Source organism: Aedes aegypti, chromosome 2 (genome assembly GCF_002204515.2).
Source record: "Aedes aegypti strain LVP_AGWG chromosome 2, AaegL5.0 Primary Assembly, whole genome shotgun sequence".
Lineage (NCBI taxonomy): Eukaryota > Metazoa > Arthropoda > Insecta > Diptera > Culicidae > Aedes > Aedes aegypti.
Genome location: NC_035108.1, coordinates 305,054,419 through 305,078,150, shown reverse-complemented (window position 1 = coordinate 305,078,150; position 23,732 = coordinate 305,054,419). Strand labels below are relative to the sequence as shown.

The 23,732-nt window shown below is 41.2% G+C and overlaps 2 protein-coding genes across 3 annotated transcripts; both read left to right on the top strand.

Annotated features, from left to right (window-relative positions):
- Window positions 1-697: 697 nt before the first annotated feature.
- On the top strand, window positions 698-12,353 carry LOC5573846 (sodium channel protein Nach). Its single transcript, XM_001654834.2, has 6 exons — window positions 698-1,182; window positions 2,400-2,705; window positions 10,815-11,041; window positions 11,103-11,508; window positions 11,896-12,002; window positions 12,071-12,353. Exons 1-6 carry the CDS (start codon window positions 746-748, stop codon window positions 12,232-12,234), a joined length of 1,647 nt encoding a protein of 548 aa, XP_001654884.2. The 5' UTR covers window positions 698-745; the 3' UTR covers window positions 12,235-12,353.
- Window positions 12,354-14,065: 1,712 nt separating this feature from the next.
- On the top strand, window positions 14,066-20,832 carry LOC5573852 (glutamate receptor ionotropic, kainate 5). Of its 2 annotated transcripts, none has more exons than XM_021845587.1 (6): window positions 14,066-14,177; window positions 14,246-14,424; window positions 18,793-19,192; window positions 19,255-19,416; window positions 19,501-19,948; window positions 20,014-20,832. In XM_021845587.1, the coding sequence occupies exons 3-6, from the start codon at window positions 18,882-18,884 to the stop codon at window positions 20,554-20,556; spliced, it is 1,464 nt and encodes a 487-aa protein (XP_021701279.1). In that variant the 5' UTR covers window positions 14,066-14,177; window positions 14,246-14,424; window positions 18,793-18,881; the 3' UTR covers window positions 20,557-20,832. The 2 variants fall into 2 exon arrangements, with proteins under 2 accessions (XP_021701279.1, XP_021701278.1); XM_021845586.1 differs by having other exon boundaries at window positions 18,744-19,192.
- Window positions 20,833-23,732: the final 2,900 nt, after the last annotated feature.

Sequence of the window (23,732 nt, the reverse complement as noted above, 5' to 3'; positions counted from 1 at the left end):
CATTAACTGTCTCATTATCACACATACAGAAAACTTTGCTTTCCATCCTAAACTATAAAATCGTATTTTTTCACTTCCCCACACGTGGCTCCGTTTGGCACATGTCACTTGAGCCGTCATTAGGTGCCTTAACATTGTCTTGAGGATATACGGCCTCTACATTCGGTACAATCTATACGTAAAAACGGTCATCTACAGCAGTATGCTTAGCACATCATTGGTCACTACTATCAGTGGGACTGTTATGCGTAGAAATTCACCAAAAACCCTGCATTTCTAGGCATAACAGACCCACTTTGAATTTTGTAGCTAAATTTACTTTATTTCCATAATAAAAACTCTTGTCTCTAATGAACACGCTATTCTTTGTACTATTGTAAAGATTTTAATTTAATTTACCACACACCTGGTCAATACGAGGCCTAAATGTATCAAAATCTTTAAACGCGTTTTTCTCGATTGCATATTTTGGAACATGGGACAATTATGCGTATAACGGCAGTGTATGTATGTTGCTTTTTGATAAAACTTTCACAAATAGTTTACTGCGTCAAGGGCAATCGATTTTAACTCCAGCCCGAATAAGGATTAACAATTAGTCAGCGTTAAATATTTGATGATGGTACAATGTTGCAATTATCGCCTCAGTTAGAACGCATAAGAGCACCGTCATATATGATTTCATTGCAGTCAACCACTGTCCGTATTCAGTGTAGCATTTATTCGGCAACCACATTCATCTACAATGAAATTCAAACAGTTCAGTAGGAAAGTCATTGACACGATCAACGTAGAGCAAGTTCCACCCGAAAAAACTGTCGAAAAATCCATTAAAATAGCACCGGTGGACCGTTTGATCAACACCGGATCGGTGTTCCTGCCCTGGTTTAAAAACCAATTGAAAGAACTTTGTGAAGCAACTGCTCTGCATGGATACAGTCAAATAGTCCGCGAAGGATATACCCCTATTGAGCGTGGAATCTGGATTTTCTCGGTGTGTTCGGCTTTCATCACTGCCATAGTTCTGCTGTGGATTTCGTGGACATGGAATGCCGAAACGCCGACATATACCGTCATCGAGAGCACCAACTATGCCACCTGGAATATCCCTTTTCCGGCGGTTACGATTTGCAATTTGAACAAAATCAATTACGCCAGTGCGTTGAAACGGGCTGAGAGCATGTAACGTTCGATTAATTTTAAGCACAGTAATGGACAATACATTTGAAACTTTTCCTTTATTTCAGATCCCTGTTACCTGAAGACCGATTTGAATGAGTTTTTAAGCTCACCAGACAAACTTGAATTTCATCATATATTGATGAGTTTTCAAAAGCAAACTATTTTTGATTCTTAATTTTCCCATAAAATCCCTACACAAATACTGTCTTGAACAAACACGATTATTTTGTTTAACCCGTATAGGCCTGAGTGAAAGCAAATGTTCTAAAACCTTTACCGCTCAACGAATTCTTAATGGATTCAAATGATTTTTTGTCAGTATACTGGCACACATTTCTAGTTTCTAGAAGTGGACAGAGGAACGCGGAAATATTCCTGTGGCCGGAGTTATTCCGGTGGATCACTGGGTCAGGTCGGGTGAGAAAAGTACTGTGCGTTTGTGCCCCTGGAGGTAGGCAAAGTCACAGATAGGCAAAGTCACAGATAATTTCCGGAATCGGCTATAATGTGGCCACTACATGACGGAAATTTTAGGAAATTGCATCAGTGTAAACCTTTTGGTCACATCCGGTATATTTTAAACGGTGCAAAACTCTTCATTTATAATGTTGAATATCATATCTTAATGATTTATGCAAATTAAAATGATTGTCATTGCAAATAAATAAAGGTAACTTAGCATGTCCCAAAAAATAGCCCTTTTTTACCCGACTTGACCCAGTGACCCATCGGAATAACTCCGGCCACAGGAATATTTCCGAGCTCCTTTGGCTACTTCTAATAACTAGAAATGTGGACCAGTGAACTGACAAAAATCAATTGAATCCGTTAAGAATTCGCTGAGCGGTAAGGGTTTCAGTATTTTTGCTTTCACTCAGGCCTATACGGGTTAAATCCACAACTTTGATGAAGATACCATGAAGCTATTTCTTCAATTTTTCGAGTTATACATAGGCATCATATAAAACTTTGTCTGAAAAATTTACTTTAGTCGAACCGTTATTGCTGTTGAATTCGTGAATGAAAAAATCACTAAATAATATGCGTTGAAATTTAAGTTATACATGAAGAGCTGTGAAAAATTCATCCAAATCGGTTTATAAATAACTCAGATTTAAGCTTAACTAATTCGTATGGAAAAATGAAAAAGTTGCAAATGTATTGTCCAATACTGTATCTTTTCGAATATCTGCTATCTAACACACTTGATCTTGAAGGATCCGTCCGGATAATATAAGTGCACTGCAGTTAGTAGCCAAGTTCCGGCTTATGCTGCACGTAAATGGACTGGCCGAAAGCGACAAACGGGAATATGATGGGTTGCATAATCTGCTGCTGTTGAACAATCTGGAAGTTCCCCAGTTGATAGGAGAGTTTGCCCCACCCTGCTCGGATATGTTCGAGCGGTGCATGTGGAAGGGCACCCAATGGCGATGTGACAACCTGTTCCAGATGGTCAATACCACCGAGGGGCTGTGCTGTTCGTTCAACTACTACGGAACGAGGGGCAGCAACTTTGATAAGTATGATTGTGTGTTCAAAACAATAGTACAAAGTAGATGACGATCTTCACACAAAATGTTCAAATTTGACGTGTTTTAAATTTGTTCATCTATGAGTAATAGGCCTCCCAATATTAGTGCCAAACGCTTAAGTTCAAAAACTGTTTACGCAATTGTTAAATGTTTTGATTGGTTTAATACAAATACATTTTTTCGGTTCTTCAGATTTTGCCACAACTTTTGGTTAAAACTAGATTTACTGTACACTTGCTGTAGCCTTATGTACTGGAGGGTTTGTGGAAAAAAGGTCGAAAGGAAAGAAGGTCGAAAGACAAACAGTCGAAAGTACAAAAGGTCGAAAGTGATTTGCTTGGTGGGTTTTTTTTTCCTTTTTTGAAAAAAGATTTTAGACCTTTTGTCCCTTCCTTTTTATTCTTTGACCTTTTCGACCTTTTGTCTTTATCTTTCTGAGGATAATTTCGGCTTTAGCAGTCTTGAATAACGGCGAAAACAAGTTTGCCTTTACATCCGACGGTTTCAGTTGTTTATTCAACCTTTATCAAGGATTTAATCCTTGATAAAGGTTGAATAAAACATCCGAAACCGTCGGATGTAAAGGCAAACTTGTTTTCGCCGTTATTCAAGACTGCTAAGGCCGAAATTATCCTCAGATAGCTAAATTGTCCAGTCGAAAAACTACAATTCATTTTGTCTTTAGACCTTTTGTCATAGATTCGTGCAGGAGCCACATTGCTTGCAGGAACACGGACGCGCTGTAGGTACTTTGTGAGACCGTTTTGGTGGGGTCTCATGCGCTCCGTCACACCCCGAGAAGGAACACATCTGTTTCTGTTCGGGATGAACCACTGCGACCAGTTTTCTTTGATCTTTTGTGGTATACCCGTGTCCTTCGTTTAGTGCATGTCGTTCTACTCCATTACTATTGAGAAATAATGAAGTAGTCGTTTTTTATACAAATATCATTCTTTACCATTTTGCATAGAGCCTCTTTAGAAAAAGATACCGCTATTTATACCTTTTGGAGAAAACAGTTTGTCACCATTAAACTCTCAAAAGCGCGCCCCTTAATCAGGTTCAGCCACTAAGCTGGTCGAATGATACTGATTTTGACCATGCTTCGGTACTCTAGCGTATCAAATTATTGCTTCTACTTATAAGGTTCAAAGTCGTTTTTTGAAACTGTGAACAGGTTCCATCGCATGAGACATTTAGATTCCTTGAAACAAAAAGCTTATTTTAAAAGTTAAGAGGTCTGCTATTCCACTGATTCGGAATCGTTTCCCTCATCGATATCGAAAGATAAACTCTTGAACTTGGAAAGAAATTGTCTCATGCGTTGAAACCAACCTCAGATGCTGATTGAGCCATTTTTCCACTTCGACCTCCTCATCATCTAGGACAAATAGGTGGGTCTTAGTGGCTTGTTACTCTCTTATACTCTTCCGACCGTAACTTATAAGTATTCACAAGAACAGATACAGCAAGAGTACAATTTGGTAGATCTTACCCCGTAACGCACCTCGAAAAGGTGATCTACCCGCGTTACGGGAAAAGGAACACATAACTCGCAATATTCTATACATACCATAACTAGGTATTGTTCATTAGTCAATACCTCAATTTGGTTTTATAACGGCATTGAAAAAAAAAATGTTTAAAACAATTTCAAATACTTCATTGAGGTATTCAACAGCTATTGAGGACTGTTTGAGATATTGGACTAGTATTGAAAAATTTCACATTTATGAGAAAATCCATTCAGATATTACAGTGACCCCACGCAGTTGAATCACCCACAATTTATGAATCAGCTGACTTCAAAAGACAAAATTATTATCAAACTTGTCACAAAACATCACAGAATTATTTTTACTGATAAGAAACTATGTGTAAAAATAATTCTGTGATGTTTTGTGACAAGTTTGATCATAATTTTGTCTTTTGAAATCAGCTGATTAATTAATTGTGGGTGATTCAACTGCGTGGGGTCACTGTACAATACCTGATCCAATTATCAGCTTAGTATTAGTAGAATATGCATGAAATAAATAATATTTAAGGTATTTTACCTCTTATGCAGGGCTCATTCATAGCTCATTCAGGTTATTAGTATTAGAAATTATCTGGTATGGAATACCTTAATTTGGTATTAAGTAGCTATTCCATTTTGCTCGCGATGTGCTGTTTAAAATTCAACGCAATAATTGAAATGATGACAATTTTTTTCAACGAGAATCGTAATTGTAACTCCCGGATCGCGAGTCTTCGACTGTATCATGTAGACCTGAAGGGAGGCACAGATACTGCCCCACTACGCCTACTTGTCCCATGTTCTATGTAAAACTTATGGACCGCGAGACAAATATGCGTAGAACGGCAGGATACTACACCAGAAATACGAAACAAAGTTTTTTTTTTCAAATTGTTTGTTTTCTTCTACACCTTCGATCTTTTCGGACAAACATGGAAGAAGGGTCAAAGTTTGCTATGCAATCAATTTGCCTTTTTATTGGAACAATTAAAAAGATGCGTATTTTTAAAATTAATATTCAATCAGAATAAAAGGAGCTCTCATGATATTTCATTTAAATTAGAATGAATTGATTCTCATTCGATTTTTGTCACCTTTGATGAAATGCGAAAATATGTTTTGATCAATTACGCTTTTATCATGTTTGTCCTTTGTTTGAGATCACGACTCACAGTGACAGCAGAATATCGGCTCACTTTGACGCACAGGAATCTCGTATCGGTTTCACCCTCTCAGATGTAGACCATGTAGACACCTAGCGCGCACTTTCAGACTCCAGCTAACGCAGCACACTAGCATTTCGATGAGTTGAGAGAGGTTGAAGACTCGTTAGCACATTACCTACCTTGATACCTTGATGGCTACAGCGCGTAATGTCACGCCATTGCCGGGCGTATTGTAGAGCTCCATCTTCGTCGGTCTTGGGCAAAACTTCTCCAGTTGCCCCGAACGTTTAGGGTCGCCAGGTCCTCTTCCACTGCGTACAGCCAGCGTATTCGTGGTCTTCCCCGAAGCCGCCGACCTCTACCTGGTTCCCTGCTGAATATTATTTTCGCAATTCTTTCTTCCGACATTCGCACTAAGTGACCAGCCCACTGAAGTCTGCCATATTTTACACGATTGATAATATTCGCATCTTTGTACACTTGATACAGCTCGTGATTCATGCGTCTGCGCTACACACCATTTTTTAGCTTCCCACCGAGTATTGTCCGCAGCACTTTACGCTCAAAATCACCGAGAGCTTTTCGGTCTGACTCTTTCAACGTCCACGCTTCGTGCCCGTAGAGAGCCACCGGAAGAATCAATGTTTTATACAGAGCGAATTTTGTTTCCGTTTGTAAGCTGCGGGACCTAAGCTGGTTACGCAATCCGTAAAAGGCTCTTTTCGCAGCCGCAACACGTCTTTTCACTTCGCGGGAAACGTCGTTGTCACATGTCAAAAGTGTTCCAAGATAAACAAATTCTTCAACAACTTCAAACACATCCCCATCAAACACTACCTCAGCACTTACACCACCATGCCTGACTCTATCTCTACCTGCAACCATGTACTTCGTTTTGGTAGAATTAATAGTCAGGCCTATCCTCGCTGTCTCCCTCTTCAGAGGCACGAAGGCCTCTTCCACTGACCTGCGATCAATTCCAATTAGGTCTATATCGTCCGCTAAGCCAAGGAGCATGTGCGACCTTGTGATAATAGTACCATTTCTCTGCACACCAGATCTCCTAATAGCACCCTCCAGTGCAATGTTGAACAGTAAATTCGAAAGTGCGTCTCCCTGCTTCAATCCGTCTAACGTCACGAACGAGGTTGACACCTCGTCTGTGATCCGAACACTTGATTTCGAACCATCCAGCGTAGCACGTTAGTTTCGCCGGAAAACCATTTTCAGACATTATCTGCCAAAGCTCATTTCTTTTCACTGAGTCGTACGCCGCCTTGAAATCAATAAACAGATGGTGAGTCTGCAGGCGCGGTAAATGGCTGGGCATGGCGTACCATTGGTACCTCGCGTACCTGCAAGAATAAAATAGACCCTTTGTGCGGTCCTTAGCCTCTTGTCCAGCAACTCCTATCCCTACCTCCTCGTGGTACTGGCCGGGGTACGAGTAACCTTGGGGAAGATCGGGTAACCAACCCCCGGTGGGAACTTTGGTCGTATGCTGACAGGGAAGGGGGGGTTTGCTTTTGCTTTTGCTTCTGCAAACCTTGAGCGTCTGTACTCCATGTTAGGAGCGGCTCACAACAGCGTCTGTTCCCCATGTCAGGGGCGGCTGATCATCGTCCGAGTGCCAGAGAAGGACTCTAAGCTAAGACTGCGCACTATGGCCCTCCGAACATTTAGGGGGAATGGTGCTCCGGAAATCTAGGGGGTTGGTGTCACCGTAAAAACACATCAGCACAGGAACGTCAACGAGAGAATACGGACCGGAACAATCGGCAAAGACCACAGCGACGAAAAAGGACTAGCGACTGGAAACTCGGTACGTGGAACTGCAAATCTCTCAACTTCATTGGAAGTACCGATGTACTGAAGACCCGTGGTTTCGACATCGTAGAGCTGCAGGAGGCGTGCTGGACAGGAGCATTGGTGCGAACGTTTAGAGGTAATCATACCATCTACCAGAGCTGCGGCAACACACGCGAGCTGGGAACAGCTTTCATAGTGATGGGTGATATGCAAAGGCGCGTGATCGGGTGGTGGCCGATCAATGAACGAATGTGCAAGTTAAGAATCAAAGGCCGATTCTTTAACTTCAGCATAATCAACGTGCATAGCCCACACTCCGGAAGCACTGATGATGACAAGGACGCATTTAACGCGCAGCTCGAACGCGAGTACGACCGCTGCCCAAGCCACGACGTCAAGATCATCATAGGAGATTTGAACGCTCAGGTTGGCCAGGAGGAGGATTTCAGACCGACGATTGGAAAGTTCAGCGCCACCGGCTGACGAACGAGAACGGCCTACGACTGATAGATTTTGCCGCCTCCAAGAATATGACCATTCGTAGCACCTATTTCCAGCACAGCCTCCCGTATCGTTACACCTGGAGATCACCTCAGCCGACAGAATCGCAAATCGACCACGTTTTGATCGATGGACGGCACTTCTCCGACATAACCGACGTCAGAACCTATCGTGGCGCTAACATTGACTCCGACCACTACCTGGTGATGGTGAAACTGCGCCCAAAACTATCCGTCATCAATGATGTACGGTACCGACGCTCGCCCCGGAACAATCTCGAGCGGCTGGAACAACCGGATGTCGCCAATGCGTACGCGCAGCATCTTGAGGCAGCGTTGCCGGATGAGGGCGAGCTCGATAGGGCCCCTCTTGAGGACTGCTGGAGGACAGCCATTAACGACGCTGCCGAAAGCATTGTCGGATATGTGTAACGGAGCTCTAGAAACGATTGGTTCGACGAGGAGTTCCAGGAGGTTTTACAGGAGAAGAATGCAGTGCGGGCTGCAATGCTGCAGCATGGCACGCGGCAAAACGTGGAACGATACAGACTGAAGCGGAAACAGCAACCCGCCTATTCCAGGACAAAAAGCGCCGCCTGGAAGAGGTGGAATGCCAAGAGATGGAGTTGCTGTACCGTTCTCAAGAAACACGGAAGTTCTATCACAAGCTCAACACATCCCGCAAAGGCTTCGTGCCGCGAGCTGAGATGTGCCGGGATAAGGATGGGAGCATCTTGACGGACGGACGCGAGGTGATCGAAAGGTGGAAGCAGCACTACGATGAACACCTGAATGGCGCAGAGAACACAGGCACAGCAGCTCAGGACAACGAAGGCGATGGCTACGTCAGCACAGCGGACAGCGGAAACCAACCAGCTCCCACGATGGGGAAGTTAAGGATGCCATTCAACAGCTCAAGAACAACAAGGCCGCTGGCAAGGATGGTATCGGCGCCGAACTCATCAAGATGGGCCCGGACAGGTTGGCCGCTTGTCTGCAAGGCGTTATATGCCCTATCTACAAAAAGGGCGACAAACTGGAGTGTGAAAATTATCGTGCAATCACCATCCTAAACGCCGCCTACAAAGTGCTATCCGAGATTCTCTTCCGCCGTCTATCACCTATAGCAAACGAGTTCGTGGGAAGTTATCAAGCAGGTTTCATCGACGGCCGCTCGACAACGGACCAGATCTTTTCCGTGCGGCAAATCCTCCAAAAATGCCTTGAGTACCAGGTCCCTACCCACCATTTGTTCATTTGTTAAAGTTTTTGTGATAAAAAATACTTGTTTTTCAAGGCATTTTATTAGAGTTACAAAAATAACTCATCTGTAATTGTTTGATATAATATACAATTTAATTTTGTCTTTTGAATGCCGTCAAAAGATATTTTTTATATATGCCCCAATCAGAGATATTGACAAGGGATGGTACACAAATTATGTCACGCCAAATTTCATTTTTTTCGACACCCTCCCCCCCCCTTTGTCACACTTTTTGTATGAGTCCTCCGAAAATTTTGTAAGGCTTGTCACACTTGACTTGACCCCCCCCCCCCCTTGGAGCGTGACGTAATTTGTGCATGACCCCCAATCAAAGAAGGCATGTTTTTGAGAGAAAAACAACAATAACTCCCAAACGGAAGAAGATAGCGAGTTTCTTCACTCACCAAATTATGCATTTTTTATATTATTAGATATTAGAATTGAAAACGCTAGAGCCAGAAAACCAATTTTGCTAGGGCCACCCTATGCCACCGTAGGAAAAAATCTCTAAATCGGTCAATTTAAGAGATACAAAAAAAACTTTATTGGCAAAGTTGCATGAAATTGATTGGTCTACATCTTTTCTGAAGCATGTATAATATAATTTCTACAAATAAGAAAGTTAGTTACACCATTTCTATGAAAACGTGGACCACCCTAATTTTCAATAACACCAAACAAAGGGCCTTACTAATACAAACAACTTTGTAGAAGACTGTTTTCGTCTAATAATTAATTCTAGAGCTCAAAATGCATCTTTTCGCGAAAAACTGCTTTCTGGACCATAGTACAATGGTACGCCATGCCCAGCCATTTACCGCGCCGTGATTTATATAATATTCGAAATTGATATCCATTTCCGAGCCATCACTCATACATATTTAACGAAAACTATATCAAACTGTGAAACATAACTGCCTGGGATATAGTCTTATAATTTACATATTAAAACATCAAAATGTTGTAAATCTGTCTATTTTCTACCGTTTATTTCTTCGCAGAAATCAAACTAATAAGAACTAAAAAAATCTGAACTGTCGTGAATCGCAAGTCAGTCCCATATGTAAAAAGCAGGCGTAGATAAAATGTACTAAGAAGTGTATGCACTTTTTGCCTAATTTAACAGAAACAGTCGTGCTGTATCATAAGTGCAACTGAAAGATCGTTGGAGTGTATGTTTTAAGGGGACACGGGAGACCGTGTTATTTTTCCTATCTTTCGTCTCACTCTAACAATCATCATCAAAACTTTGTGGAAGCAAATCTCGAGTTTTAATGAACCGATAAAGCTGAAAATTTATCGGGTTGTGCACTACATATATAGAATCATAGTGATACATTTTCGCATCGATATATGAAGTGGTTCTTGGGATTTGCTTCTTGAAATGAATAGGGTGATTATGATGACGTCCCGTGCGGCCTTAAACTGATATCAACTCAATTTGACTTGCGATTCACTGGACACTACAAACTGGATATCGCAAACTGAAAGTGATGAATTGAGATTTTTTACCACCTTTAACCATATAACAGATGATTGAAGAATGGGTTGGTTATAGATGAGGTGATTTGGTGAAATAGCACAACGATTCTATTTCCCATAATACTTTCGGTTAGGCTCTCGATTGGAGTAACGTGCACTTTATTGGACGGGGCAGAAATGGATCGTTCAATTAAACGTTCAAAATAAACTATAATCATGAAAATTTGGTCATTTGAATCGACGTTTTTATACACCAACAGTAGCTACCACAGCCTAGTATGTTCATCATGTCCCTAATCCCTCCCACAAGATATCTACATCCTAAATAACAGTTGTCATCCGTTCTCCTTTAATTAGAAAATTATCAACGAGCGTCCCAACCGAACCAAGGCGCGTCACCGCCAGTGGTTACCAAACTGGACTATCGCTGATTCTCAATCCAGATGTTGCTAACTACCATACTACCGACATTGCTACCACAGGATTCAAACTGCTGATTCACTATCCCTACGACTTTCCGGACGAAAATGCCGAGACGAAAATAGTCAGTTCCGCTACGGAAGCCTACGTTTCGATTGTTCCAAGTATCCTGTCCTTTATTTATACGTTGTTTGAAAATACAAACCAAACATACTTGTTTTTCAGAGGAAACCTACACCACGATCGATGCGTTTTCCTTGAATCCAACGGATCGCAATTGCTACGCCTACAATGAGGTTCAGATGAGCACCATGGAACGTTACTCGTTCGTCAATTGTATGGTGGAATGCCGGGCTGATCAGATTTTCCGCCAATGTGGATGCGTTCCGTACAATCTTCCGAGCAATGGCACGATGAAAAATTGTGAAATGATCGATATGCCTTGCCTGTCGGAAAACTGGGAGCTCTACCAAACTGCCATCCCGCTGCTGAATTACTCAGTGACCAAACTGGGGGACAGGGTTCCTCAAGTGTGCGATTGCCTTCCGAGCTGCGAAACGGTCCAGTACCCCACTGAGATGAGCTATGGAAAATTGAACCGAACATTTTCGTACAATTCGTTGGCTTTTTTGTAAGTAAAGTGAAACGGGGTAACATTGATCAGTTTTTTAGATATATTTCAAAAATTTCACTTGGGAATGCAAATATTGCAAGTTTTATATTTTTCAAACAGCTACAAAGTTCAAAGTGTTCATAGATATGCTCAATTCAGCAAAATAGCGAATTGTTATAAAGATTGCGGAATGTGATTAATGAACTTTTTTGTGAACAAGTTTCAAACTTCCATAAATAACATGCTACACATATTAAGGACTTTTTAGTAACGTGATTTATAAATATAAATTATTGCAATTTGTCTTTTTGAATGAACGCTTAAAGAAATAAAAAATCAATGTTAATTCGGATTACGGTATCTAACGTTTGCTAATATTTATTATAATGTACCTTTTCTTTCCAGCAAAGATATCAATTTAACTAATCAAAGTGCGGTGCATATTTATTTTAACGATTTGGTTTCTACTCGCTTCCGAAAGGACATCTATCAAAACTGGCTTGGAACGTTGGGTACGCTCATTACAGCTTAAATTAGGTTGAATAAATTGTTTTATTCATAACACTTTTACACATTTCAGCATCCTTCGGGGGAATTTTGGGGTTGTTCCTCGGATTTAGCATAATAACCGCGTTCGAAGTATTTTACTTCTTCAGCATCAGGGTACTGTTCGATGTTTTCGTCAAACGGAGTGAGCATAAAGAAAGAGAATCTAACGCCAGAGGAATCGATCACCCAGAGTGAACGAATCGAAGCTGCAAGCATAACGATAGGCGTTTCTTCCATTGAGCTGGGAGAAACTCGATGAAAAAGCATTTGGGAATCACGTGTGGATGACACTCAAATAACATCAAAATATAAAATATGAACGACATTCACCTTTCCTCTATTACAGTGTGAAAATTAAGTCCGAAACGCATATTAGATCATTTCTTTGGCTGAGTAACGATACAATTGATGGCTCGGAAAATTTCAGATTCGGAAAAGTTTGAGAATATATAGCTAGAAAATACTTGTTTTACAAATGCCGATAGCAATAATCACGAATTTCACAAATTTCGTAATTTTAACAGATACAGTATGGCCCATAAAAATGGGAAAATCCTCATATCATGTTTTATGATAGTTTTTATATAGAAACGAAACATTAATGTTATTCATTACTTGTATTGTTTAATCTATTAAGACTCAGTTTTTCGCTCTGGACATGATTTTTATCTGTTAATTTCCCCATACTTGAGAGGATTTGGAAGCTTACCTTCAAATTTTATCATGCAGTCGTCGAGTTCGATATCTTTGTGATAAAAGTTTCTAAAACATCAACGATGGTGTGAGATTCTTCCAATGCCTTTTCTCCAGCGTTCGCCCACAACAAATGATAGAATTGCTTCATATCTGGGTCATTGGAGACTTCAACATATTTTCTATAAAATAGCTCATATTGGAGAGCCGTGGTTGAGATTTCATATAAGTGTTATAAGCGGCTCTGTTTTGCTCAAAACCTATGAGCTAGTATTGATATAAGTTGTCTCTAACGGAAGGAACAAAACTCATCTTCAAAAAACTGTTTTAGACCTCCATATTTATGTTTTATTGAACTGCAATAAAAAATAAAGGCATATCGAACTTATAAGACGACGAATTCCATCCAGAATGGGTCGAAAAAAATGAAAATCGTGCTCGATAGTCTTCGATTTGGATTAAATTTTGCCCATGTTCTAGGTATGGTAGAATAAGTGTTTTCCATAGAAAAAATTGATCATTTTGACTAAAAATTAAATTAAATTATTAAAGACAACCGAGACTGTGTATGTGAATATCGTACCCGAGCTGCAATTGATTCCAAAATTGAACACAAATTGTTCACAAAATGGTGATTATCGCCTTCACTGATCTCTCTTGGGGTAGACAACAGGTGACTATTGTCCAACTAAAAGTGTCCCATTTCCATATGGGAACTGAATTACCAAACAGATCAGTGCGGGAGGAGAAAAAACGCCCTGGAACAGCGGGGGTGACCCTGCAGGGGCTGCAGGGCCCCGTTTACCAGAATACATGGACCGCAGAAATGAATTCGGACGACTTTTTGTTCTGCAGATGACTGGAAAAGTTGTGTCACTGACGAGTCTGATGGATGGAACAAAAATATCGATCCGATACCACCCGTTGCTGAACCGTTGCAAATGTGTGATCTCAACATTCGACTTGATTAAGTACTATTGGCATTTGGGAACAATGTTCTTGTAACGATGATTCCTTTAGTAAATTATTACGTCTGCTTGTCTATGATGGTACTGCCTGGAAAGCAAATCATGGTACATAGTACATTGTACAGCTTGGTTGAATTGATTCATGGTCAAGTTTAATAAAGTAAACCTAAATCAACCCATCAATCAAACTACGGGCAGCTTGCACAAGTCAATTTTGTTGTCACAAATGTCATGTAGCAAAACTATGTATGCTCAGCGCTATGACCAGTTCTATTAAGTTGTCATCTTCTCACTGATTAGAATTGCAAAGAAATGGCTTATAAATCTGAACATATTATTTCTTACGATCCAAAAGTATAGTACACTCTCATTAGGACAGTATGGCCGATTTAGCTGTTGTTACTGAATTACTACTAAGCTACTTTTCTGCAATAAATCTCAATTATATAACTTTCTTTCATTGCTGGAATTTTGAAGGTTGTGATTCTAGTTTCGGAATCATATATACAATACTTATCATAATACTTATTTCACATTATTTACAGAAAGTCATGATTTTGTAAAGAGATTCTCTAGTTCAGCTAAATTTGTCGATATGGTTAACATGAATGAAGATGCGTTCAACTCTATGCATCAAGCCAAACGCATTTCCAGTAGATTTCGAACGAAGGTTGGCATGGCTTTGGATTACGAGTGTGCCGGAAGTGACGAAGTCATATTAAAGGTTAGAACTATACTACAAAGTAACATAAACGAATGATTAATAGGGTGCGGCTTATTTTTCAAAAGTTCTCAAAACAAAAATTCGTGTTTTTTTTCTGAATCATAATGACATAAAAATATAAGCCTCAAAATTTGAGCCAAAAATTTAAAGATTATGAAAAATATGGTAGAACATCAAACTTGTCCAAATCAAAACTTGTCTTACCGCCGTGCGGGGTGACATTGGCTCTAGGGGGTAACTTTGACCACCCTTTTCGATGCATCTCATGACTCGTAAAAAAACTAGTCCATGACCATCCAGTGGCTATTTATAACGTATTTTTGAAGCTTGCACATTGTTTTCATTATTCTGATTTTAGTTTGCTGTAAAAATCTTGGCCCAAAGTTACCCCGCACGACGGTAGTTGTTTTCTCTTTTTGCTACAAAATTCATCATTGTTCGACCAGAACTCCATGAATATTATACCGATTTCAAATCTTTTTACATGCTTTTGAAGGTGATTAAGTTGTATTTAATTCCTTGAACACTCGGAGAAACTATGAAAGAAATTCAGTAAGTACCCGTATTCTTTCCGAATTATTGAGGGTCCGCAAGTTCAACATCGTAGCGCTGCAGGGGGTTGCTGGAAAGGGTCGACGGTACATACGTATAGGGATGGTTATACCATCTACCAGAGCTGTGGCAACAGACATGAGCTGGGCACAACTTTTATCGTGGTGGGCGAAATGCAGAGGCGCGTAATTGAGTGGTGGCCAATCGACAACAGAATGTGCAAGTTGAGGATCAAAGGTCAAAGTCAGCATAATCAACGTGCACAGCCCTCACCTAGAAAGTGACGATGACGATAAGGACGCTTTCTACGCGCAGCTGGAACGTGAATACGACGGCTGCCCAAGCCATGATGTCAAAATCGTTATCGGAGATCTCAACGCTCAGGTTGGACAGGAGGAGGAATTTAGACCGATTATAGGGAAGTTCAGCGCTCACCAGCTTACTAACGAAAACGGCCTTAGACTGATTGATTTTGCCGCCTCCAAAAACATGGCCTAACGTAGTAAATACTTCCAGCACAGCCTCCCGTATCGGTACACCTGGAGATCACCCCAACAAACTGAATCGCAAATCGACCACGTTTTGATTGATGGAAGACACTTCTCGGACACTATCGACGGCAGAACTTATCGCGGCGCAAACATCGATTCGGACCACTACCTAGTGACGGTTAAAGTGCGCCAACGACTCTCCGTTGTGAACAACATACGGTACCGACGCCCGCCTTGGTACAATCTGGAACGACTCAAGCTACCCGAAGTCGCAACTGATTACGCGCAAAGCCTTGAAGCAGCGTTGCCGGAAGGAGGAGAGCTCATCGAAGCCCCTCTTGAGGACTGCTGGAGTAGTCTCAAAGCAGCCATAAACAACGCAGCGGAAGGTGCCGTTGGGTTCGTGGAAGCAAATCGACGGAACGGTTGGTTCGACGAGGAGTGTCAGACGGTTTTGGACGAGAAGGATTCAGCACGGGCGATGATGCTGCAGTAAGGCACCCGTCAAAACGTGGAAAGATACAAACAGAAGCGAAGACAGCAAACCCATCTATTCCGGGATAAAAAGCGCCGCCTGGAAGAGTTGGAGTGCGAAGAGATGGAGCAGCTGTATCGTTCTCAAGAAATGCGTAAGTTCTACAAGAAACTAAATGCATCCCGCAAAGGCTTTGTGCCGCGAGCCGAAATGTGCCGGGATAAGGATGGAGGTATTTTGACGGACGAACGTGAGGTGATCGAAAGGTGGAAGCAGCACTACGATGAACACCTAAACGGCGCAGAGGAGGAAGATCAAGACAGCAGGAGAAATGGCTTCATCAGTGCGGCGGATGAAGGAGACGTGCCAACTCCCACAATAGGTGAAATTAAGGATGCTATCAAACAGCTCAAGAACAACAAAGCAGCTGGAAAGGATGGTATTGGAGCGGAACTTATTGAAATGGGCCCGGACAGGTTGGCCACTTGTCTGCACCGATTGATAGCCAGGATCTGGGATACAGAACAGCTACCGGAGGAGTGGAAGGAGGGAATAATATACCCAATATACAAAAAGTGTGACAAGTTAGAATGTGAGAACTATCGAGCGATCACCATTCTTAACGCAGCCTATAAAGTGCTTTCCCAGATCATCTTCCGCCGTCTATCGCCACTGGCAAGCAGATTTGTGGGAAGTTATCAAGCCGGTTTTGTGGACGGGTGATCGACGACAGACCAAATCTTTATGTTGCGGCAGATCCTCCAAAAGTGTCGCGAATATCAAGTCCCTACGCACCACCTATTCATCGATTTCAAAGCGGCCTATGATACCATCGACCGCGAAGAGCTATGGAAGATTATGGACGAGAATGGTTTTTCCGGGAAACTGACTAGACTGATCAAAGCAACGATGGATAGTGTACAGTGCTGTGTGAAGATATCGGGTGCATTATCGGACCCGTTTGAAACACGCAAAGGACTTCGACAAGGCGATGGTTTTTCCTGCCTCCTGTTCAATATTGCGCCAGAAGGTGTTATGAAACGGGCGGGCTTCAACACGCGGGGCACGATCTTCAATAAATCCAGCCAGTTCATTTGTTTCGCTGACGACGTGGACATTGTCGGAAGAACGTTCCAGGTGGTTGCTGAACAGTATACCAGGCTGAAACGTGAAGCAGATCGGGTTGGATTGAAGGTAAATACGTCGAAGACGAAATATCTGCTGGCTGGAGGAACCGAGCGCGAAAGAGCTCGCATTGGCAGACACGTGACGATCGACGGGGATGAGTTCGAGGTGGCCCAGACAACCAAAATGTACGCATAACGAAATCACCTGGAGGCTTTGTATGTGCAAAAATTTAACTCATAAGATGTCGCGAAAAGGCCTTCTACATACAAAAGTGGAGGCGATATGCATGCAAATATTATGTGATGAATAATAACATACAATGCGAGTGTATAAATATTCTACCGAACTAACCTGTGATCTTATGCGACTTAACTTTTGATAACAAATGTTGATTTGACAGCTGCTACGAATTGATTCGATTTACTTTGTACGAGTGTGCGGGACGAAACAAAATGTACAAATGAACTCAGAAAAGAAGTATTTTATGCGAGGAAACTCATCAATCTGACGATTTTATCCACAGTGTTTTGCGGGTTTGATGTAATTAGTATGAATAAACGAGTTGTAACGTGAACTTTCATGCGATTTCTGGTTGTCTGGGGGTGGACGAATTTGTCTACCTCGGATCATTGATAACGTCGGATAATAACTGCAGCAGAGAAATTCGAAGACGTATCATTGCCGGAAGTCGTGCTTACTACGGACTCCACAAGACCTTGCGGTCTGGTAAACTTCACTTCCGTTCCAAGTGTACCATGTACAAGACGCTAATAAGACCGGTAGTCCTCTACGGGCATGAGACGTGGACAATGCTCGAAGAGGACCTGCAAGTGCCAGGAGTTTTTGAACGACGTGTGCTTAGGACGATCTTCGGCGGAGTATGTGAGAACGGCGTATAGAGGAGAAGAATGAACCACGAGCTTGTGCAACTCTACGGTGAACCCAGTATCACGAAAGTCGCCAAAGCTGGAAGGGTACGATGGGCGGGACACGTTGTGAGTATGCCGGACAACAATCCCGAAAAAATAGTGTTTACCTCAAATCCGGCCGGTACAAGGAGTTTGGGTTTGGAGAAATTCTGGAGAAATTCCTAAAAATAATATTTGAACCGTTTCTTGGTGGAATTGAAATGTTCGCATTCATTCTAATGAAATTTATCAAGGAATTTTTGATACGGGAATCCGTTAAGTCAATATTGATGAAATGTTCCTTGAGGATTCTATGAAATCGCTTCAAAAATTTGTTAAAATCGTTGGCATCATTTCTGAAGAATATCTTAGATTTTTTTTAAACATGAATATCATCATGTTAAAACATAAGAAATCAATTAAGTTTTCATGAAGCTATGCTCAAAGACAAATTTTTTAATAACAAGAAGAAATAAATAGAGAACACTATTTTTACCAAAGAATAGTTTTAATTTTAGATAAGTTTGGACAAGTTCTACAAACTTTTTATAAATTCAATTTTGAAGAGAATGAAGCAAAGAGCTTGAAAATTGATTGAAAATAACAAAGTAATGAAAACTTCACTGAGCGTCGTATTTTATAACTTGAAAATTCATCTTGAAGTCACAACAATTTTAATGATTTTGGCTCAAACTTTGAGGATTCTATTTTTATGTGATTTAAATCCACAAGATTTCGATTTGCAGTGTTTTGACCATTTTGCAGTGCATTGACCACAATTGTTTTTCGACTTCGACATTTTGGATTATGATAGATCGAAAACGAAATCAAACCGTTTTCGATTTCTTGTCAGCTGTAGATCTATACGTCGATGCCGAAGTTAAAGTACTTACACGAAACGGAATGTACGACGTTTACAACAATGGACGGCCACTTGGCGGTCAGTTGAATGTAACGCTGGACAGGGACATTATTTCGGACACGAACCGCCTAGGACCCAGTAGATTTGCTGGCAAACCAAAATACGAACATCGACGTACTCTTTCGGATTTGACGCTTCGGGTAGGAACCGTATCGCAAAGATTTCCGCGGTTGAACAATTCGATAGAGCTGGTTGTTACCCATCTGGAGTCGGACAAAGACCGCCATATGGACCATGCGGTACGATTCGGCCATCGTTTGATCAAAGCTTTACAAGCTACTTTGGGATACAAGTATGTTCAGAAATGGGATCCGTATAAATAAGATGAAATCCTGTAAAACATTTCCATTTTAGCGTTCATTACATTCACTACGACCGCTGGACGTTCAATGATTCTACTGGCGGTATTCTGGGGGCACTGGTCAACAAGGATATCGATCTCTCATCGACAGGTTTGATGACAAAAATCAAAAGGATGGAACATCTGGCTAGTGTTTTGAGCTACATGACTTTCGAGTAAGATTACCGGACAAAAAAATTGGCAACGCTGGTTCTTCCGAATTTATATGCATATTTAAGAATTTTGTAATCTTTTTTCAGACTCATGTTCATCTTTAAAACTCCAGAAAGCACTCAGCTAACGGACAACGCATTTATCAGGCCATTTTCAACCTCGGTTTGGTTGATGATCTTGCTAACCATCGTTTTAGGAAGCATTGCATTCAAGCTCAACTTCACCGCGGAAACTATTCTCCAACAGAACTTCAAACCCACAGAGAATCCGCCATTCTTCAATTTAATTGTTGAATTTCTGGGGAACTACTGCCAGCAGGGTTCGCAATATATGCCGGATAGTTTGTCCGGCAGAGCAATGCAACTGTTCATGTTGTTGTGCACCCTCATGGTCTACAATTACTATACTTCGGAAATTGTATCGGACTTAATCGGAAGTCACAAGGAGTCGGATATCAAAACGCTGGTTCATCTTGCTGACAGCCACATCGATTTGGGCATCGAAAATGTAACCTACGAGAAGGCTTTTTTCTATGTGATTTGGATATTCTTAAATCAGTTCTAGTCGTTTGTTGCAGTAATCCCTTTTCTATATTTCAGCAATCACATCTTCCAGACGTAGATTACCTTACTAAGAAGAAAGTGACCGAAAAGACCTTCATCAATTCGTCGGTTGGGCTTCAACGCGTTCGTCGAGGAAACTTCGCATACAACTGTGAACGCAACGTGGCTTACAATCTGATAAGGGCTATGTTTGATTCGACGGAAGTATGCGATCTGAATGAGTTGGAAAGTATGCCCTCGCAATTCGTAGATCATGTGGTACGTAAGGATTCACACTTCCGGGAACTTTTCAAAGTCAAATACACGCGAATGTTGGAGGTTGGCATCAAACAGAAGTTCGCCGATTATTGGGTAGCCAAGAAGCCAGAATGCTTCTCGGGAAGCATTATTTCCAGTGTGACTATTACTGGTGCGTTGCCGATATTTGTGCTGCTTGGGTTTGGATTGGTGCTGTCTTTTGTGGCTCTTGGAGCGGAAATTATGGCACAATTTGTTACGAAAGATATGGCGAAGAAAATTTTAAAGAAAACATTCGGCCATGTTTCGGATAATAGAGTAGTCAAGAGGAAATTTTTGTAAATGTATCAATATCCAATAAAGAATGCTAAAGAACAATAAGGTAGGCATCGCAAGTAACCATAAGCACTAATTTTAAACCCTAAATCAGCATCATAGATGCATACAGGCATTATAATGCAATTACAAAAGCTGACATGCATAATAACAGCACTTTCAATGCATATAAGCTCTATTATTGTATCATTTCTCAACAAACATTTAAGTGAAATAAGAGTTTAACAAACTACTTTAAACAATATTTCAGCTTAATAAACTATTGTTCAGCTATTAATGTTACTTGGGTTGTACTTCTAAGCCTGATGCATACTGGCATTTAATAAGCACCATATTGGATTTATATTCGCATATAGGGCATACTTCAACGTTATCCAGTGTTTTGACAGATATACCACGTGCTTAGTGTTTGCATGTTGTTTTAAGGGGGAGTATAATATAAATCTTATCACTACACAGCTAAAAATATGTTGTAAATTTCAGTTTATTTTCATGCACATATTTGGAGCATTAAAATAAACTGAAATTTCAATGACAAAACTCATGTTTCTATTCAATACACTTTAAATTTACACGACCATGTAACATGCTTGACTTTAGTTGAAAATTAAACGTGATGCTGTAACAATATATGATTTTGGTTTACTTTTACTATCTTCTTCTGTTTACACTATTATCTTCTGTGGCCAAAACAGCAATGGTGCTGGACTTCAACAACAATTCAACATTACGGGTGTCGCGCAAATGGGGACTTTTCATCACAATATAGCAAGATGGCGTCTAAATCCAAGATGGACTTTCACTCAAAATTATTTATTTTATTTATTCATTTGGTTTTACATCAATTAGCTTGATAAAACCTCGCCAACAATATTTCGCCAATTCACTCGGTTCTTGGCCGCTTCTCTCCATCCTCCACTGCGACCCACGCTCTCCAGGTCCTGGTGCACCTGGCCATCCACCTAGATCGCTGTGCCCCACGCCTTCTTGTTCCGACTGGATTTATAGCGAACACTATCTTTACCGGGCTGTTGTTCGGCATTCTTGCAACATGACCTGCCCAGCGTATCCCTCCAGCTTTTGCTACCTTCAGGATACTGGGTTCGCCGTAGAGTTGAGCGAGCTCGAGGTTCATCCTTCACCGCCACACGTCATTTTCCTGCACGCCACCGAAGATCGTCCTCGAGCATTTTTTTTTTGTTGGGGGTTGAAACTACTGTGTCCATTATTTAGAACTATTGTAGTATGACCCAGTTTACTGTACATGTCACGCTAGCCGAAGACCATTGATTAGACGATCAGCTGCTTACCATGACACGTTCCCAATCAGGTATGATATGGTTTATGAAACCAATCACCTTTCTCGGATCAGCAGACCAGATCTCACTGGGCTGTAAACAGCCGCTATCGATAAACTTTGATCTGCGCCTGTATAATGCACCACAACTGCAAAGCAGATGTTCCGAGGTTTCACTTTCAATATTACAAAAGCGACAAATATCATTCTGAACCTGGCCAATGTTCTTCAAATGATATTTGCTCGGACAGTGCCCAGTTACTAGGCCAGTGTATGTACAAAGAGCCCTCTTGTTGAGCTCTAAAATCTTTTTAGTTTTATTTGCGTTTGGAGTTATAAATCTTTTAGACTGGGTACACTTTTTGACATCCATCCAGTTGGTCATCACCTTTTGTTCTTCCCAGCACTTAAGTTCCATTTTTACTGCACAGTTTGGTATACCACAGAATGGTTCCGGGCCAACAAACTGTGAATTTGAGCCCCGTTTTGCAAGATCATCTGCCTTTTCATTCCCTTCAATGCCACAGTGTCCTGGAACCCAGTACAAATTTACCGAGTTTGATTCACACAACTGTCGCAACGAGAGAATACATTCCCAGACGAGTTTTGATGTACATTTATATGCACTTAGAGCTGCTTGACTATCAGAGATAATACATATATTTGCATATCTGTATTTTCTTTTCAGACAGACATTCACACATTCAAGTATTGCAAAAATCTCAGCTTGAAACACTGTCCAATGTCCCATTGCAACTGAAATATTTACTCCGGGTCCAAAGATCTCAGCCCCTGTATTTGTTCCAATTTTTGAGCCGTCAGTAAAGAATATGATTGAGCCTTCACGAACCGTGGGACCTCCGACATCTCAACTTGTACGCGTCATTTCGCTTACCTTGTAGAGAAAATAATAGCCCAGTGAACACAAAGTCGTATATGATAGCGCATAAGAGTACAAAAGTGGAGGCGAAATACGTTCATGCGCCATAAGATTGCATGCAATTTGTTCGTATATCGCCTCTAGTTTTGTACTTTTATATACCATCATATACGATGGTATGTTTACTGGGAGTTGTCTTCAGGTCTTATCCAGTCTCCGTTCATACTCATCACCGGTCCTCTTTTAAAGTGTTGCAAAATGCTCAAGTGGCCAATAAGATCACCTGGCAAAACATTTTTAGACCTCTTAAGCCTTAGAGCACTTCTTTCCGCTTCTAATTGCACATATTCGTGCAAAGGCAGCAGATTGAGAATAGCATCTAACGCATTCGATGGAGTGCTGCGCATTGCTCCCGTTATAGCAATGCACGCAAGTCTTTGAAGCTTAGCTAGTTTCATTCCTGCAGTAGCCTCCCTGGTTTTAGGCCACCACACTAATGAAGCGTAGGTAATTTTTGGTCGTATAATAGATGTGTAAATCCACATAATCATTTTTGGCCTCAAGCCCCACTTCCTCCCGACAGTTTTGGAGCATAACCATAATGCGTTGATCGCTTTATTAATCGTAGAGTCAAGATGCGCATTCCAGCTAAGCTTGGCATCTAAGATTACTCCCAAGTATTTTACCTGACTGCTAACTTGAATTTCAACTTCTCCAATCTTAAAAAAATTTAAGTTGACTTTCTTCTTTTTAGTGAATGGGACAATCACGATTTTTGACGGGTTAATGCTTAGACCCTCCTTTATACACCATGATTGGGTATACTTTAGGGCCTGCTGCATTCTTTCCGATACTATGTTGTCAAACTTTCCTCTTACTACGATGACTATATCATCCGCAAAGCCTACAACCTCGAAACCTTTAGCTTCTAAGCTTCTGCGAAGGTCGTCTACAACCAAAGACCATAAAAGTGGCGAAAGTACTCCACCTTGCGGACATCCTTTC